This window comes from Eurytemora carolleeae, unplaced genomic scaffold (assembly GCF_000591075.1).
Source record: "Eurytemora carolleeae unplaced genomic scaffold, Eaff_2.0 scaffold1360, whole genome shotgun sequence".
Taxonomy (NCBI): Eukaryota; Metazoa; Arthropoda; class Copepoda; order Calanoida; family Temoridae; genus Eurytemora; species Eurytemora carolleeae.
Window position 1 is genome coordinate 1 of NW_019397253.1, and position 17,533 is coordinate 17,533.

The following is a 17,533-nucleotide window of genomic DNA, read 5'->3' on the forward strand; positions in this document are numbered from 1 at the left end:
AAAAAGAAGATAACAAGGTTTATTTTTATTTTCGTCCCTTTTTAAATTTTCCCACGACCTATACTTGTAGAATAAGAAGAGTTAAATCAGCGTTACAGTTTCCAGAATTCTGGTTTGCAAAAATAAAACAAAGATTGACAAAAAGTCAGTTCTGCAAAATATGAACAAGAGGGTTAAAAAAATTAAATAGGAACACAAATATTTTGATTAAATAGTGTCCTAGTGTCATAAACACTCTGTAATTCTCAAGGAAACTCAACGGGGATTTTTATTTCGGGATTCAGGATCGACTTTTAATTCGGGATTAGATAAAGTATAATGTTATAAAGAAATGGAGCTGTGAGTTTTGACTGAAAAAAAGGAAGGTTTGGGAAGNATATGATGGATCATATTGAATAAATTAATTGAACCTTTTTTCTTCAGCCTAGATTCTATCCAAAACAAAAGTCTAAAGTAATTTATCGTAGATTGAAAACATGCATTCGTCTGAGGAAAAAACTAAAAACATGAAAAACTATCGGCCATCAATGGGGCTTTCAAGGGTAAGAATATTTATTGCATTTCTAAGCTTTTTTGCAAATACTGAAACTCACAAATATCGTTCTAATATAAAAAGGTATACATCCAGATAGAAAAAAAGTATAAAAATTTACTAAAACGATCGTTTCAAACGATCATGTTTTATTTTTCATCTTTATTTTCTGTTTCTCACAGGACAACATTTTTGTCCAGTTTTAAGGGAGTTTCTGGCTAAACATGAAGAGAAACTTTTTAGGATTCATTTGAGCATTCTGAGCTCATCATACCATGCCTAGCTTTCAAAAGTTTACGGCGTTTTTATTGTGCCTTTTTTAGTCCGAAACCTGCCAATAGTACCAGAATACTTTAGAATAGGAAGACGACATGAACGCAATACTGTTAAGTACATTTGATGTTTGTTGGATATAGTAAGTTTACCGCTTGTAAGTAAAATGTTTGTTTTTTAACTCACTGTACATTTGCTGTGTCTCATGTTCATTGGACTATTTAAATCCATTTAACTTAAGTCTAAAAATCGACTTCCTATTCCAGAGTTTTCTGGTTCTTCCTGTATATAAAGTCAGTGTCCACAGTATTGGTTTTCAATTCTAGCGATCATCATTTAAACGCAGGGTAAGGATGGTCGGTCGTTGTTATTTATTCTAAATGTCACATAAATTCTTTGTTATTATTTTTCGAAAACAAATTTTAGAATTTTTAAAACGTTTTTCCGACAATTTTTGCCATTTTTTAAAACCTCTCCCTATAGTACCTGAACCAATCAATTTAACTGTATAATTTTTTTAATGAGCTAGCCTTGAACATTTGGTCATTGGACATGTACTGCAAGTGCAACTCGACACCACCTTTACTCTAAAACCTTTCTTAAAGGGGTCGTACGTTAAACAAACATTCAGATCCCCTAGTCTTCACAGGGTTAAAGCGAATTTCTTTACGTATAATAAAATATAATAAAAGCCTATGCCTAATGTAGTCTTTAAATCATATAATGTATTTGGGAACTCTCGTTGATTTGGTTTTTAATAAAACCTAAAGGTAAAAACTAATGCTTTATGCTATGGTTCTTTTATAGATTCGATAGATGACAGGTACAAATTAAAATTCCNGAGCCCAAAACTTAAGACAGGGTATTGTTATAAAAACCAGTTTTGAAACCCAGGTTTCACGAATGGGGTTAGGCAGTTTTGTAGATATCAATATTTTATATTTTATAATAGTTTCTTCATATTCTCCTTTTCTTCGGATCTCTTAAATTAAAATCTACTTAAATGTTAAGACCCCGAAATGGAAACTCGGGAGTTTCATTAAACGATACTCTTTTAAATTTCGGGCTCAGGGGGATGATAGCTTTCAATACGTGTGCTCAGTTAGCTGTACTGTACGCTTACAACTGTTTACTACTAATTATATACTATAGGTTAGGCCAAAATCTCCTGAAAATAAACATATATGCAGTACGCTTAGTATAGTTCATGGCCTATACAATTAGTAAAGCATTCGCGTACATCATCACTCTATACACTGTAACCTCGTTGGATAATACATTTAAATTCTTTTAGGCGCTGTATATTCTTGGAATACCTGTATGTACGAATTTGCAGGAACATTGTGTTAGATCAATTGTAAAAATAGTTTTAATCAATCAAAAGTAGGGTTTCCAGCAAAAGAACACTTTCGCAAAAAACCGAAATTCCGCGAAATTTTTTTTGTATATCGAAAACTTTCCGCGACAACGATGCCGAATTTTGCGGGTAAAATAAATTTGCGACAATTTCACGAAAATTGCGAATCTGTTAAAAGAAAAAAGGCCAAAAACCGAAAACTTTTGCTATATTTTCGGATTTTTAGTTGTTTTTTTATCGATTTTTTTCGCGAAACAGATTAATGCGAAAATTTCTCGAAAAAATACGATTTTTCTGTTTCGCTGGAAACCCTTATCAAAACCTAAATCAAATAATTTGATCAATTTTGGTAACTAATATTTATACAGTTAAACCCTAAATAAGCAATGCATCGAAAGAATTCATCAAATGTCGTAATTCTTCACTTTCTGGTGATGGAATGTTGCAAATATTTAGTTTTTTAATTTAATGATTGGAACTCTTTAAAACAGTTCCCGCATATTCACGGCTATTTATTTATTTTCGCAAATACTGATATTTACGTAAAATAAACTACATTTGATAGATTCTTTCAAAGTATGGCTCATTTAGGATTTAACTGTATTAAACAACTAACTTATAACTGATTTAATCCACAACTTTAGTATGTTGAAGTAAAAAATTATAAATTGAATAAACATAACAGAAATTTATCAAGTTATTTTTTATTTATTTTCATAATTGATAAGAAAAGATATTTTAATAAAACCTAAAGTAAAAAATAAGAACACAGTTTACGTTGCTAGAGATTAAGTCCTGCGTATTTACAATCCCAGTTTGCTGCTAAAAAGAATCAGGTAAAGTATTCACCTCAAATTCTAAAAATTATTAATTGTTGAATTCAAGTATTGACGTAGAGGAGAAACCACAGAGTTGAAGAAAAATATGGCCTGAATTCAAAAAAGAGATTGGGAGATAAATTTTTAGTTTTAATTTAATGTCGTCCTCCAAAATGACCTTAATTGATTTTGCCCACATAGGATGAGATTGTGAAGACGACTGGAATTTCTTTTAAAATGACAATACCATGAGTTTAAATTAAGTCTTCAGCCTTGGATGTTTTCTTTAAATAGCTTCCTAAATGATTTTTGCAAAGAAGGAAATATGTTTATAGTTGCAGGACATCACGAATATAAGGAAACAGAGCTGAACACTTTAGAATGGAATATCCTTAATACCAATCGGTCATTTAATCTGGAGATTAATAAAAAGAGGAGAACAAGCAATATTTAATCTGGAGATTAAGAAAAAGAGGAGATCAAGCATTGATTTCGATATCCACCATTCTAAAGTTTTTAGCTCAGACAGTATAAATTCCTACAATCGTCTCTGAAGTAGGACTGAACAAAGTTCCGTTAACGAAACGGAGATTTTCGAAAATTAACGAGTTTGTTAACGAACGGCAAAAACTGTTTTTTAAATCGTATAACAAGGTATTATCAGTTTTTGAAAAATATTAACAGTTGAAAACAAAACAAAACAATTGTTTAATCTTTTTGCTACAGATTTTTTTATTCCTGTGTTGTCAAATCTAAAAAAATATTTTTAAAAAGCATAAATCTCATTTTAGTTGGAGGAGAGGAACTATTCTTCTAGTTCTACAACTGCTGCGTGTAAACTCCGAACCACTAGGAAAACATAAATACATTATTCGGTTGTTTTTGCGTTACATGGAGGGGGGGGGGGAACAACATTATAAAGCGTATAAAGGGGGAAAGGCGGCTGCTTGTAGGCTCTTGGCATTAAATTTAAATGTATCTGTTAAAGGGATAGGGCACGAGACTCTGATTTGAGGTAAGTATCATATTATTATAAAGATATATATACATATTACATACAGGGTGTCACAAAAAACACGGGAATTCAGTGACGAATTCGATATCGTCTTTGTTATGAATTAGCATTGTAATACCTAATTTCAAAAGACATAATATTATCATGTCTGGTAGAGTTTGTTTTATGGAAAGGGTAAAAGACTTTAAAGATGTGTCTATAATGTCTCCGCAAGATGAACAATGAAGACGAATAAGTTTACTCTGTTTGTATACTGTAATTTTCTTGTTTTACTAAGTACAACCGTATGCAGTCAAAACATAAACAAACAAAATGTAAACATAGCAGACGAAACTCTTACAGATTGCAGATTTCTTAATAGGTATCATTAAACTAAATCAAAGAATTATTTGAAAGACGAAATCGAATTAGTCACTGAATTCCCATGCTTATTGGGACACCCTGATATTAATGGTGTAGTTTTAATTTGTTTTCTTTAAATATAGGAATAATATTAGAAGTATTGATATTAAATATTCCTTGTGCTTCTTCTTAATATTCATTCTAATAGTCTCTAGTGTTATAAACTTGCTATTTCTAAAAAATCTAGTCAGCTTTGCTTGATAATCAAAACATTTTCTGGAATTTATTCATTGAACTTAAATATGTTAAATCAGAAAAAGTATCAAATTTTAATGAGATTAAAAAAGGATTTCATTATTTAGAACAAGTCAGCTCGTAATAAATCAAACAAATTTTAATGCACATAGAATTTTTCAGCCATATTAAGGGTGTAAATCCATTCTTGATGTTTCTAGCAGACTTGACATCCACACTTAATGAATACTTTCTTTGTGAATTAGAATTTATGTTTTATTTAAATATAGATTATCTATTTGGTTTATTTATTATGAAAAGCATGGCTAGCTCGTTCTGTTGATTCTTTACTTGGCATACCAAGAGATATCTGCAAGAAAATTATTATACTAAAAAAGCTTTGTAGAACTTAAAACCTAAATAGAAAAGTCGTCTTTAATTTATTGTATATATACAGGGTGTTCCAATAAACATGGGAATTCAGTGACGAATTCGATATCGTCTCTTTAACTAATTCTTTGATTTAGTATAGTGAGAAAGCTGTAATCTGTAAGTTTCGTCTGCTTTGTTCACATTTTGTTTGTTTATGTTTTGACTGCATACGGTTGTACTTAGTAAGACAAGAAAATTGCTGTATACAACAGAGTAAACTTATCCGCCTTCACTGTTTATCCTTCGGAGACATCATAGACACATCTTTGCAGTCTTTTACTCTTTTCATAAAATTAACTCTAGCAGACATAATAATATTATGGCTTCTGAAATTAGGTATTACAATGCTAATTCATAACAAAGACGATATAGAATTCGTCACTGAATTCCCATGTTTTTTGGGAAACCCTGTATTTACGCTGACAACTGCATGTACGTAAGAATGACAAGGCCCATCTCTGACGCCGAGGGATATAACTTTACTGTAATTTTCATAGGTTGTTGCACGAGGCTTACCAGTACCTCCTGAAACGAAGACGAGCAATAGAAAACAAATAAGATTTTGAACTTTTTTTAATCTCTTCTACATTTTGGACAAAGCAACCTTTTGTCCTGAATAATTAGTAACTATAGTGGTTATTGGACAATCAAAAATGATTGAAATATTTTTTAACCATTATTTTTACAAGCTGAATGAAAAGCAAATTTTATGAAAAATAGATTTTTGATAAATATACGCATAACAATTAGAAAAACTTACAAAACCAACAAATTTTCCCCACTTTGCCATGACTGAGTTTATTCTTTTATCACAAGTAGACTGGGAACAGCATGTCGCTCATTTTTATCTTTAAAATTCACGTTTAAATATTTGTTTAACTTTAAAGTATTGTCATTGATTACTTAAATATTTATAATAAACGTTTCCTGTGTTTTCAAATTGTTTAGTATTATTACTACACATACACGCACCTCTGCCCCTTTAGTGAAAGTAAATTCAACCTATATGAAGCATAAAGTCTGACCGCGTCAACCTTGTTGCACCACCTATTCCTGTCCATAGAGCACGGTACAGTACAAACTGGGAACGGAAAGGTTGACCCGGCTCGGAACTTCAAATGTACTACGGCTGCCCGTGCATACATGACCTCGTATAATATCTAGTTTTCCTTTCCTTACAATCTACATTGAACAATCTACAATCTACATTGAACTATCTACAATCTACAATCTACATGTACCATTGTCCTTGCAAAAGATCTATGTCCTTTGACCTAGATATTCCTCCAACTTCCCTTGTCGTCCTTCAATAAAAACAGACGTTGCTGTCCACAGGAGGTTCCTATAGCTCTGTTACTGGGTTTCCCACGAAACATGACAGTGGGTGAAAAGTTTAAAATGTCTTCCCTCATAATTTATCAAGTTGTTTGATATTCTATGATAAGAATAAAGAAATAATATTTGACAGTTATATCTATGTATATATATACTTTGCTTGGGTGTCTGATTAAAGGTTTATGGATGCCCAGAATAACAACAATTAAAAGTTTAAATAGAAGATAGGCACGAAGCGCCCTAATAGCCTAGTAGTTGTAAAATTGGTTTAAAATTATAATATTTTTGAGTAAAAGATTGGTCAACGAAATGAACTGCAAAAAAGTCTTTAATATCTGATACAGTTTAAGACATTCTAAACTATTCACCAACTTTCATGTTTTGTGGGACACCTTGTATCTAATTAGTGTTACTAAAATGACCCACCGGCCTCCATGCACAAAAGGTTCATCGAGGACAGAGATCTCCCTGTTTATGGTCATGTGTCTGTATCACGTGACCAGTATACTGCACTCTCATTGGTGGGAGTTCTTGTGACGTATGTACGGACNCCAACATCAAAATGTATTTAATCTATCTGCATATTAACCAGATTCTTTAAAAAACGATTTTTATCTAAAATGTCTAAGAGAAAATACAAGCTTCAGTAAGAGTTCTTGTGACGTATGTACGGACTTATAAATAATATTATCAATTATATCTTTTAAAAAATAAAAATAATAAAATAATAATTGGAGAAAACCTAAGTTACAATTAGGTCTCTTTGGGATATATTCGTTTTCAGATTGGTTGCGTATTTGCTGAATATGATTTGTTTAAACCTACTATTTCTATACAAAATTGTATATATATCAATTTTCGTATAAAGACCCAGTTTTATATCAACTTCTCGAGACAGGAAAATTAGACATAATTTTCATGGGTCGCGATCAAGAGCTAAAGTGATTAGCTTTCAGCCTATACTCCCTTTCATTTTTCCTTTACAGTCCCTTTAAGCCCTAATTAGAATGATTTGTAAATTTAAAAGTTATCAGTTTTGGAGGATTCACGCAGATTATGAAATATATAAAACCTGTTCAGGCTGTCCCAAAAGAACCTATCTTAGCTTCATCTTTTGACAAATAATTGTGCATTTTAATTGATGTCGTCTTCACACACAGAGTTTTAAATATTGTTGAGACTTTTTTATTTGTCAGAACAGATTATTTGGCCTTGGTTTCTATCAACACAGGATTGATGTGGCCCCCCCCCCCTTATAGACAAAAAAGCATGTTGCAAATCTTTTTTCTATCCTCTATTTTCTTAAAATACACATCTACCTACCTGCCCACGAATATGACCTATCTATCTATCCTCCATGAGTATGGTAGCGAGGAGGATGATGATGAATTTTCTACGACTGCGCGGCCTCTAAATCAATATCCTCCTCCTCTAGTCACGGGAGTTTACTCAGACCAGGTCCAACCTCCAGTACAGCCTCTATTCATCAACCTCGTCTTATCTATCCAACACAAGGTAAATAATATCAGGCAGTTATAATATAAATATTCCCTCCTTCCCTTGCCCCCCCCCCCCTATTCAAATATCTCTATGTATCAACCCATCTACAATACGTACTAAAAATATGTCTCTGCCTTGTAGCTAACTATATCCGGATCCGTATGCCAGGATTTTATTGCAGTCAGACAGCTTTGGTATTTAATCCCTATGGATATTCTACAAAGTGAAAAGTATAAAATATTGATATTACTGATTTAAATGTTTTTTTTTTGGCAATTTAATTTTGATTTAAAGAATTGTGACACATCGAACAGATGGTTTGTTTAGCAAGGTCACGTGATATCTCTGGGCTTTATTGATCTCAGGCAGGGCTTTATAATTTGGAAATGTGTCAACTTTTAGGCCTATAGTCAATATTCATTTAATATAATTCCGAACTGTCTTTTTTAAGAGAAAAAATATTAATTACTATAAAAATTTTAACAAATAAATAATTCTTGGTTGAATTCTTCGAAACGAACAAAGATGTTCAAAATATCTAAAAAGGTTTTCCATGCAATTTATGTAAAGTAAAAAATAAAGGTAAAAAGTCTACCAGGAAAGCAGATAATAATGTCTTTTTAAATTCTGCAATTATAGTTGCGGAAGATAAATGAAAATGTTTTATCATCGAAAAAATTTTTCTTATTGAAATTTATGAAATATTTGCCCAATCAGCAGAGAAACAAACCTGGCTCGTATTTTTGCATTTCTTTGAATAAGAGAAAAGTTTTGTGGCTTCTGATTGATAAGATCTTTAAAGAATCATAGTAAGAAGTAACTTAATCCGTTGATTAAAATAAGATACGAAAGGTTCTTTGAACGAAAAAAATAATACAAAATTCTGACATCTCATTTTTGTCTATTTAACGGTCATATATCATATTTTACAATATTATTCATTTAGAAAACTTTTTTTATATTTGGTTCTGTCCAATTTTGCTGAAAAGATACAAGCAATCCTTTAATATGAAAATAGTTAAAATAGAAAGTCTAATATCTAGATTGAAAACTAATCTACTATATATTAAGTTGGGTAAATTCTGAGATGTTAAAGTAGTTAATGATTATATTTGCCATCTACAGCTCTATCAGTCCAAACACCATGACCCCCGAGACAAATAAATATAAAAGAAAAATAGAAAAAGTATTTCAAAATAGTTTTAAGATAAATATCTTTTAAAACAGTTTGTTGATACCATGAGCATGAATTTATCCCGAATTTCTTTTTTTTTCACGTTAAAAATACGAACGCGAAGGTATACGAAAAAAAAATTGTTTGCCAAAAATTCTGATTTTTAATCCTTACATATTTGCAACCCGATGTCGTAGACCTTTGATATTTCAAACTATGAATTAATTTAGATTAATTATTCTGACCTTTGAAATGGTAAAGGTTTTAACCAACAGGTTGAAAAGATATAGGGATTAGAAAATTTGAATTTGTGGAAAAAACTCAGTTCCTTTTCTATTTTCAAATTTCCCCCCGATTACCACAAACATTTTTAAGTGTCTCATTGGATTGGGCATTTTTATGATAATATTGATATCTAAAAAACAAAAATCGGGTTTTAATTGAGCCTCTGGCATCAACTGCTGATATCTTCTATATAAGACACCACCACGTATTTTGTTTAATTCCTTTGTAATTTGATTAACTGCAAAAGGAAGCCTTGCGGGCAAAGTACAGGGGTAAACTTTACTTTTGCTTTATCTTTTTCTGTTTTTTTTCTATAACACATATATGTGTAAATTTATATTATATATATATACCAACTCACCTAAGATAAAAAAGTGCCAGGGCTAATTTTCTAGAAACAGATTTTACAGATACTGTGAAATATGACCTAAACAATTACGAAGCCATAAAATATAGAACTATATATATTCTCATAGCAAACCTTCTTAAAAAAGGGTAATTCTTTATTATTACGCAGAGTGTTCCTAGAAAAAACTAGGCTTACACAACTCCGAGTGTTCAAATCTCACTTTTCACTTTTATAATTTTATATTTTCGATACCTCTCCAAATAGAAAGGAAGAGGATTATTTTCAAATGAACTGTACCACCCCTGGCTATAGAACATTCACTCAATTCACTCCCTTTTCACTATCCAACCCCCTTTTATCACTTATTTTGCATGATTTTTTATCTTGTTTTGTGTTCAGTTAACAGCTTGTAAAATACAAAAAGTAAATTCTTTTTAAGATGCATTAAAAACAAAACACAATTCCTTCAACGTTTGCAAAATTTGTTTATTTGAACTAAAAAATGTATATTATGGCCCACTAAACATGATAACTTCGTTGTCGTCTTTGTCTTGAGAATATGATAGTTTGGTAGTTTGTATGTGTACCAACATCAAAATGTATTTAATCTATCTGCATATTAACCAGATTCTTTAAAAAACGATTTTTATCTAAAATGTCTAAGAGAAAATACAAGCTTCAGTAATCACACAAAAGGACTTTTAAAGGGACTGTCCTTGTAATTTCAACTGACCTTCCAATTAAAGAGGAGAATGGCTTATTCACAACGATACTTTGTAAACCTTTATCTGATCAATAATGTAGAAGATAACGTCGTTTTTCTACCTTGAAAAGTATTTAATTTTGAACGATTTCCTCCATTGTTTCTGAAGTAGATATACGTGGGTCAATTTAAAAAGAAATCATAATTGAAAAATATTTCATTGAAAGGAAAGATAAATCTCAATCATTCTTGATCATACACAATGGTTTTAAAATTTGACGTTATGAATCGAACATTTTACCACTTTATAAATTAACCATCGTCACATTAAATTACGCCTACATTCCCTTTATTATCTTTTATTATTATCTTTGTGTTGCATAACTATCAAAATATTGATATTGGAAACTAAGCTAATTACAGTTGCCATGTTTTGCGAGACACACTGTATATTGTTCAAATATATAAAAAAAACACAACATTAAAGAATTTGTGATTGTTTTGTAATTTTCTCCATTAAGTAATTCTAAGATATCCTAAAAATACACTGAATACTTTTTTGGAAATTATTCAGTCAAATTATTAAAAAATATTTTCATGGGCGCTGCAGTTGTTACAAGTGGGTTATCTTTCAATCTTAATTTTTTTTTGGTCTTTTTAAATGTAAAAATAAATATTTTGAATAAAAAGCAACAGAACCAAAACATTGGTTTTGCATGGGAGCACAAGTATTTTCTGGCACAAGTATTGTATTTTGCCTTCCTTACATTTCAAGCTTTTTTATCTTTATCCTGGGAAAATGACCCCAAAATTTGAAACTACATACCAACTCATTCAAAATCAGAATTCTTGAAAAAAAAATAATTCAAAAATCTTCTGAATGAGTTGGTATAATAATTCCAAATAAGAGACTTGGAATTTTGCATGTTTTTGCTTGCAGGTATTAGTGCCCAAAAATGGCGGATGTTGAAAAGGGAGAAAACAAACCAACTGTAGGGCCTGATGGTCGTCCTCTTGGACCCGATGGAAAACCTCTTCCGGGCCCAGCACAGATGCAACAGATCATGGCTCAGAAGCGAATGGCCCAACAACAGGCTCAAGTTGATGAAGTAGTTGGGATTATGCGGAACAATGTTGAGAAGGTTCTAGAGCGAGACCAGAAACTGAATGAGTTGGATGAGAAAGCTGATGCTCTGCAAGATGGCGCCAGCCAGTTTGAGAAAAGTGCTGGAAAACTGAAAAACAAGTTTTGGATGGAGAACATGAAGATGATTGTCATAGGTGGTATTGCAGGGGTCATACTTCTGGGACTCATCTACTGGAATTATTTCGCAAGTCCTGAGCCACAGTACCCTCCTAACTACTATCCTCCACCCCCTCCGCAAAACGGTGCCCCGCAGAAGGCCCCTGTCGGCGGCGAAGACGATGCTAGCGACGACTCATAAAAACATTAACGGCAAAATTCGTAATCGACCTACTTTCGGATCCAACATAGAGTGATTTCGATAATGTTCTAACTTCGCAAAAAATTGTTTCTCGTAATCCATGCCCCTTCATCTCTCTGCAATTACCCTTACAATTACACTGACCAGATTTTTATTTTTTTTTAATCTATCTTATTTGTTCAGGTGGAAATTTTAAAATACTCAGTTATTAAACTTTAAAAATATTAGAGAATTATTTACATAAGCTTCAGAACACCCCACTCTTACGTGTATATGAGCATACACTGAACAATATCTTTTTCAGTGTTTTTTTCCATTATATCTATAATGTATAATGTACTACTTATTTCCCCGACCTAGATATTATTATCTTAATTTCATTCTCCTCTCAGAGTAAAGTTAATTATTATATTTGAACAAAAAAAGGCAATTATTAATATCCATAAGAATTTTTTTGCTTGACTTAATTATGACCTGAAGAATGAATAAAGCTTAATCTATAAAGTTTAATTTTTGAAACATCTGATTCAAATACTCATTTTTTCTATTTTCAACCTTATCTGCTTTAAGAAAGCTTACATGCAAGAAAATGTCATCTTAAATTAGTAAAAATCTTCTTTGATTATTAATATATTTACAAATATTTATTAAAACTAAAATTTGGAATGTTGTAAAAAGTTATCTGAAATATTTCAAATTTTCTAAATGTTCAACATTGTTTATAATTGGTTAAAGAAAAGGTTTATCAATAAACTGTTAAAACATTTATCTGACAAATCACTGAGAAATCCTTCTGTGTTTCTTGCTTTAAAAGGGTCGATACTCGAGATAGAAAGGCTTTGTTATAATGTGAATTGACGCAAAAAGAATTGAATGGTTAGATTAATGAGATAAATGTTCTTTTGATAAAAACAAATAATGTTGGCGGCAGAATTTTGGAATTTGAAAACTAAACTTTAAAAGTGTTTCAAAGATTGTATTTCTTTCCAAAAGATAGACATCAGACTAGAAAAGAAAACGGACTATATCGAGGTTTACCCAGGTAGGTATACTCAGGTATAAACAGGGCGTCCAAAAAAAAGTTATGAAAGAATATCATTTGGACACTTTGTAATTTTTATTTCAATTTGCCAATTTTGCATTTCCCTCGACAATTATACAGGACTTGCTGCAGTATTTTGAATCACCTATCTTCACAGAACAAGACTGTGAATTGTTTGCATGTGTTTTGAACATCTCGGATAAGCATAATATTGCCATTTTCTTAAAGAATTGCACAAAATATTTCTTGTACACTGTACAAGGTTAATTTAAGGAATCTGAATACAGCATTCTAATTCAGTACTGTACAGTGTACATAAACAAGGTTTCTTAATAGTGTACAGCACACAGCTGATAGAAAATGAGTGACGGAGCAGCCGGCAAGGGGGGCGGTGATGCTCCGGCCCGCCCTCTAGGACCAGATGGGAAGCCTATCCCTGGACCTGCTGAGGTTCGACAGATTCAAGCAGCAAGGAAGATGGCACAACAACAGGCCCAGGTAAATATAAAGCGGCGTCAAACCTTATAGAAATCCAACGTATGGATCCGCTACGTATAGCAACAATGCATGGCGTATTTTCCGGGAGAACATTTTTTTATATTTTTGAAAAATTAAACGTTTTTGTAAAATATTGTAGCTTATCATTATCATTATCATAATTTCTATTTTTTTAACATAACCTAAACATTAAAGGAGCAAAATAGTTTAATACGTACATTTTAGGTTTGGAAAAAATTCTTAAAAGTATAAAAAAAAGTTCTCCAGTAATGCTAATATGATTTCATAAAATTTCGTTTGACCATTTAAATAAAAGGATTTTATGAAAATTATATTTACTTTACACTGATAATTTAATTTTCAAAAATATAAAAAATGTTCTCCCGGAAAATACGCCATGTCATGCTATACGTAGCGGGTCCATACGTTGGATTTCTATAAGGTTTGAATACCGTTAAAAATATGCTTTGAATAAGATTAAAATCATTTTTATTACAAAAAAACTATACTGTTTGAAATGAGTAAAAAAAAAAATTGAAAAATATCTAACCCGAAGAAGGTCGGAAATAGAATATCAAGTTTCAATTTTCCTTATGTTCATATTTTTGTCTTTGCAGGTCGAAGAGGTAATCGGCATCATGCACAAGAACGTGGAGAACGTACTTGACCGTGACCGTAAACTGGGAGATCTGGAGGAGCGCGCAGATGCACTTCAGGACGGTTGTGCTCAGTTTGAGAAACAGGTATGAGAAATAATTTGAAACTTTTAAATTTTTTTCATTCGAAAACTTAAGTTTTCAGTTTGATAACGTTCTCAAGACCTCGTAACCTAAAAATCGTATTCTCCCCTTAAATACGGAAGAATACATTGTGATTTATGCTTTAGCAATTTAACTGTTTGACCCCTTCCGCCATGATAAGGGTGTAAAGGAAGATATTAAGATATCTATTTATCTCATTTATCTAGGCTGCTGCAATGAAGAACAAGTTCTGGCTTGAGAACTTGAAATCTATTATTGCTGGTTGTGTTGTCGGAGCCATTGTTCTAGGTCTTCTATACTGGAAGTTCTTTATGGACACTGGTCCACAATATGGACCGCCACCAGGTAAACTGGTCCACAATATGGACCATCACTAGGTAAACTGGTCCACAATATGGACCACCACCAGGTAAACTGGTCCACAATATGGACCGCCACCAGGTAAACTGGTCCACAATATGGACCGCCACCATGTAAACTGGTCCACAATATGGACCATCACTAGGTACGTTGGTCCACAATATGGACCGCCACCAGGTAAACTGTTCCACAATATGGAGCACCACCAGTTACAGTGGTTCACAATATGGACCATCACCAGTTACACTGGTCCACAATACGGACCATCACAAGGAACAGTGGTCCATTATATGGACACCACCAGGTACACTGGTCCCCAGTATGGACCACCGCCAGGTACACTGGTTAACAATAAATATATTTTGGAACTTTTCTGTTAATATTAAAAACAGGGTTGTACTTTTTTATTCTTAGAAATATATTTAAAAAATATATATCTAGATGTTTAATAAAAGAAAAGTATTTTGGTAATCATTCACAAGCGTTAATTTGAGAAATTGAAAACTAAGATACCCAGCTTTGCCTGGAATTACTTTCCCTGTACACAACTGTACACAACTGTTGTACTAAACCTTATTGTTCTTCGGATTTCTAAACCAAAGTTTAGAATATGCGCAATGCATTTCATTATGCATTCCGAGCTACAGCCGTTATAATAATCCCCAAATAAATAGTTAAAATATTTATTCTTTTAGTGCATTTTTTGTATTTGCATAACTTAAAAAGAGCATTGATGTTTTGTTTTATCAAGTTTCCCAATCAGCTAAAGGTCAATCAAAACATGGCCTGTTGATAACTATTCACAATTTCACATAATAAACATTTTTGTCATTTATGACAAAAATACAATTTCTATTAGAAAATAACATGTTTGACTATAGAAGAAGCCCTTCATGGCTTTATAAATCTATAAACTTATTTTAAGGTTATTACCCTCCACCGCCTCCTCCTCCTCAACAACCGGCGGCACCCGCCGCAGGAGATGGATCAGAATCCGCTGAGACAAGTGGCGGTAAGATATATATATATATATATATACAAAATTAACATTTGAAATATTAAGTAAAAACTTTAAGACAAAATAATAACTCCTACTGCAGGTTATTCACAAAGGATGATAATTTAATGACGACCTCAAACTATTTAAATTTAGCGATTTAACGGTTTAATTCGGATTTCTATTTCGAATCTATGATCTGGCTGAGGAATCAATGAATGTAAAAAAGGCCAAATAAATTCTGTAGATTCGTCTCTGAATTCTCATTCTTTGTGAGTAACCCACGCTCCAATTTTCCAATTTCAGATGCTGGAGACGATTGAATTCAACAAAATTGAACAAAATAAGCTTTTGACGGACGGAATTAAGTGTTATCCGTTTACTTTCAAAATATATTCAAACATTTACCCGACCCGTTCTAATTTTCGGTTTGTTAAGAATTTATTGAAAATTTTATTTCTGTTTTCTTTTTCATGTCCTATTACCTATTAAAGATTATTGATGTGTTGATAAAATGAATAAATCATACATTATTTCAAATATATAATTTGTATCCCTCTGATCTCTGATTCCGGGACTAAGGACTAAGGAGACACTAATAATGCAATGTCGCCTTCTGATATAAATTACTTAAAAAGCAAAGTTTGTGTAATCTTACCAGGTTGGTTTGCTAAACAAATAAATGTGCCAGAAAATTGAACATCAAAAATTAAGAAAAGAAAACACCTTTTTTATGTACTTGAAACTGGGAAGAACACAGCTTGGGGGAAGAAAAAAAATGAAGATGAAGTCTTTAAAAAAAAGCTTATTAAAAAGACAGGAAAAATACACATTGAAATAAAAAAAAACATGTGGGAACATTGATAAGGGAAACTATTTATACTAATTTTGTCATATCATCATAAACAGTGATATATACTGTATTTCCACCAGCCAAAACTGAACTTTCTCATTAGTATTTCTGATTTAAAAATTCAGTTTAATTCTTATTTATTTCCTCATATTTGGCGTATTTTTACCTACATATGATGTACACACAGTATACTGCATGAAATAAAGTGGTTAACATTCTTAAAAAAGGAAGGAACGGTTCTGTTTCTAAGGTAATAGGATCATTAAAATAGTATATCGTTAACGTACTACTAACGTAAATAAGAAATAGTCTGATTTTTAGATCAGATATACTTATGAAGAAATCCGTTTTTGGCTGGCGGAAATACAGTAGATTTCAAAATAACTGGTTTGCGGAATAGTAAAGGATAACATTTTGAATATTGCTAATAGCTGGACACTATTTTAAAAGGGAGTGACCGGGAAGGAGGAAAAGTTTAGTGGAGAGTGTAACTTTATAAAAGAAAATATTAGGATTCATTTGATATCAGCATTTTGTTTTAATATTGTTTCTATATTTACTGCAAATGGGTTTAAAAATATTTATCAACTTGTCACTATGAAGTGGAGTCTGCCCCATGAAGTGTATTTTTACAAATGTTTAATGATCTTAAAAGAAGTGTTCGCGAAATCATACTACTAACTTCTATCTGTTGCGTCCATAAGGAGAAAATTGTTAAACGACTCATGTTGAAAAGCATAGCGTCCATACAAATTAAGAAAGTTGCAAGGTAAAATAATCAATTTTTAATTCCAAACAAATCATTCAGAATTCAGATATTACAAACAATAGCCATCGATTATTTTTCGACGCATTCGTATAAAGTTAATACTTAATAATATTTTTGATTTTGTTTTTTAAAATAATATTTCGCTGGCACTGGATTTTTGAACATTCCTGGAAAATATAAAATGTCGTCTTCATTATCAAAAATCCTCGAAACAGGAATATATGTAACTATCTGATCATAACAAATAAACAATATTACGCAATTACGCTGCAATTATACAACGAATGCTGATATTAAATGAATCCTAATATTTCATTTATAATGATATTGTTATCTGATTAAGCCGAAAGAAATGCATTTATTTTATAAAGCCATACCACAAAAATGGAATTAATTAGAAATATTAAACTCTTTAGAAATAAATTGCATTCGGGGAAAACAAGTTTGTATCTGAAGTTT

General features: G+C 31.8%; 2 protein-coding genes across 4 annotated transcripts; both read left to right on the top strand.

Moving 5' to 3' along the window:
- Positions 1 to 447: 447 nt before the first annotated feature.
- Positions 448 to 5,906, top strand: LOC111713055 (uncharacterized). Its single transcript, XM_023487845.1, has 6 exons — positions 448 to 542; positions 2,100 to 2,141; positions 2,948 to 2,998; positions 3,772 to 3,833; positions 3,969 to 3,995; positions 5,501 to 5,906. Exons 1-6 carry the CDS (start codon positions 477 to 479, stop codon positions 5,559 to 5,561), a joined length of 309 nt encoding a protein of 102 aa, XP_023343613.1. The 5' UTR covers positions 448 to 476; the 3' UTR covers positions 5,562 to 5,906.
- Positions 5,907 to 7,757: 1,851 nt separating this feature from the next.
- On the top strand, positions 7,758 to 16,152 carry LOC111713051 (vesicle-associated membrane protein 2). Of its 3 annotated transcripts, none has more exons than XM_023487840.1 (6): positions 7,758 to 7,853; positions 13,173 to 13,334; positions 13,952 to 14,077; positions 14,302 to 14,440; positions 15,381 to 15,467; positions 15,759 to 16,152. In XM_023487840.1, exons 2-6 carry the CDS (start codon positions 13,197 to 13,199, stop codon positions 15,773 to 15,775), a joined length of 507 nt encoding a protein of 168 aa, XP_023343608.1. In that variant the 5' UTR covers positions 7,758 to 7,853; positions 13,173 to 13,196; the 3' UTR covers positions 15,776 to 16,152. The 3 variants fall into 3 exon arrangements, with proteins under 3 accessions (XP_023343608.1, XP_023343610.1, XP_023343609.1); XM_023487841.1 differs by lacking the exon at positions 7,758 to 7,853 and adding an exon at positions 12,476 to 12,836; XM_023487842.1 differs by lacking the exons at positions 13,173 to 13,334; positions 13,952 to 14,077; positions 14,302 to 14,440; positions 15,381 to 15,467; positions 15,759 to 16,152 and adding an exon at positions 11,290 to 12,560.
- Positions 16,153 to 17,533: the final 1,381 nt, after the last annotated feature.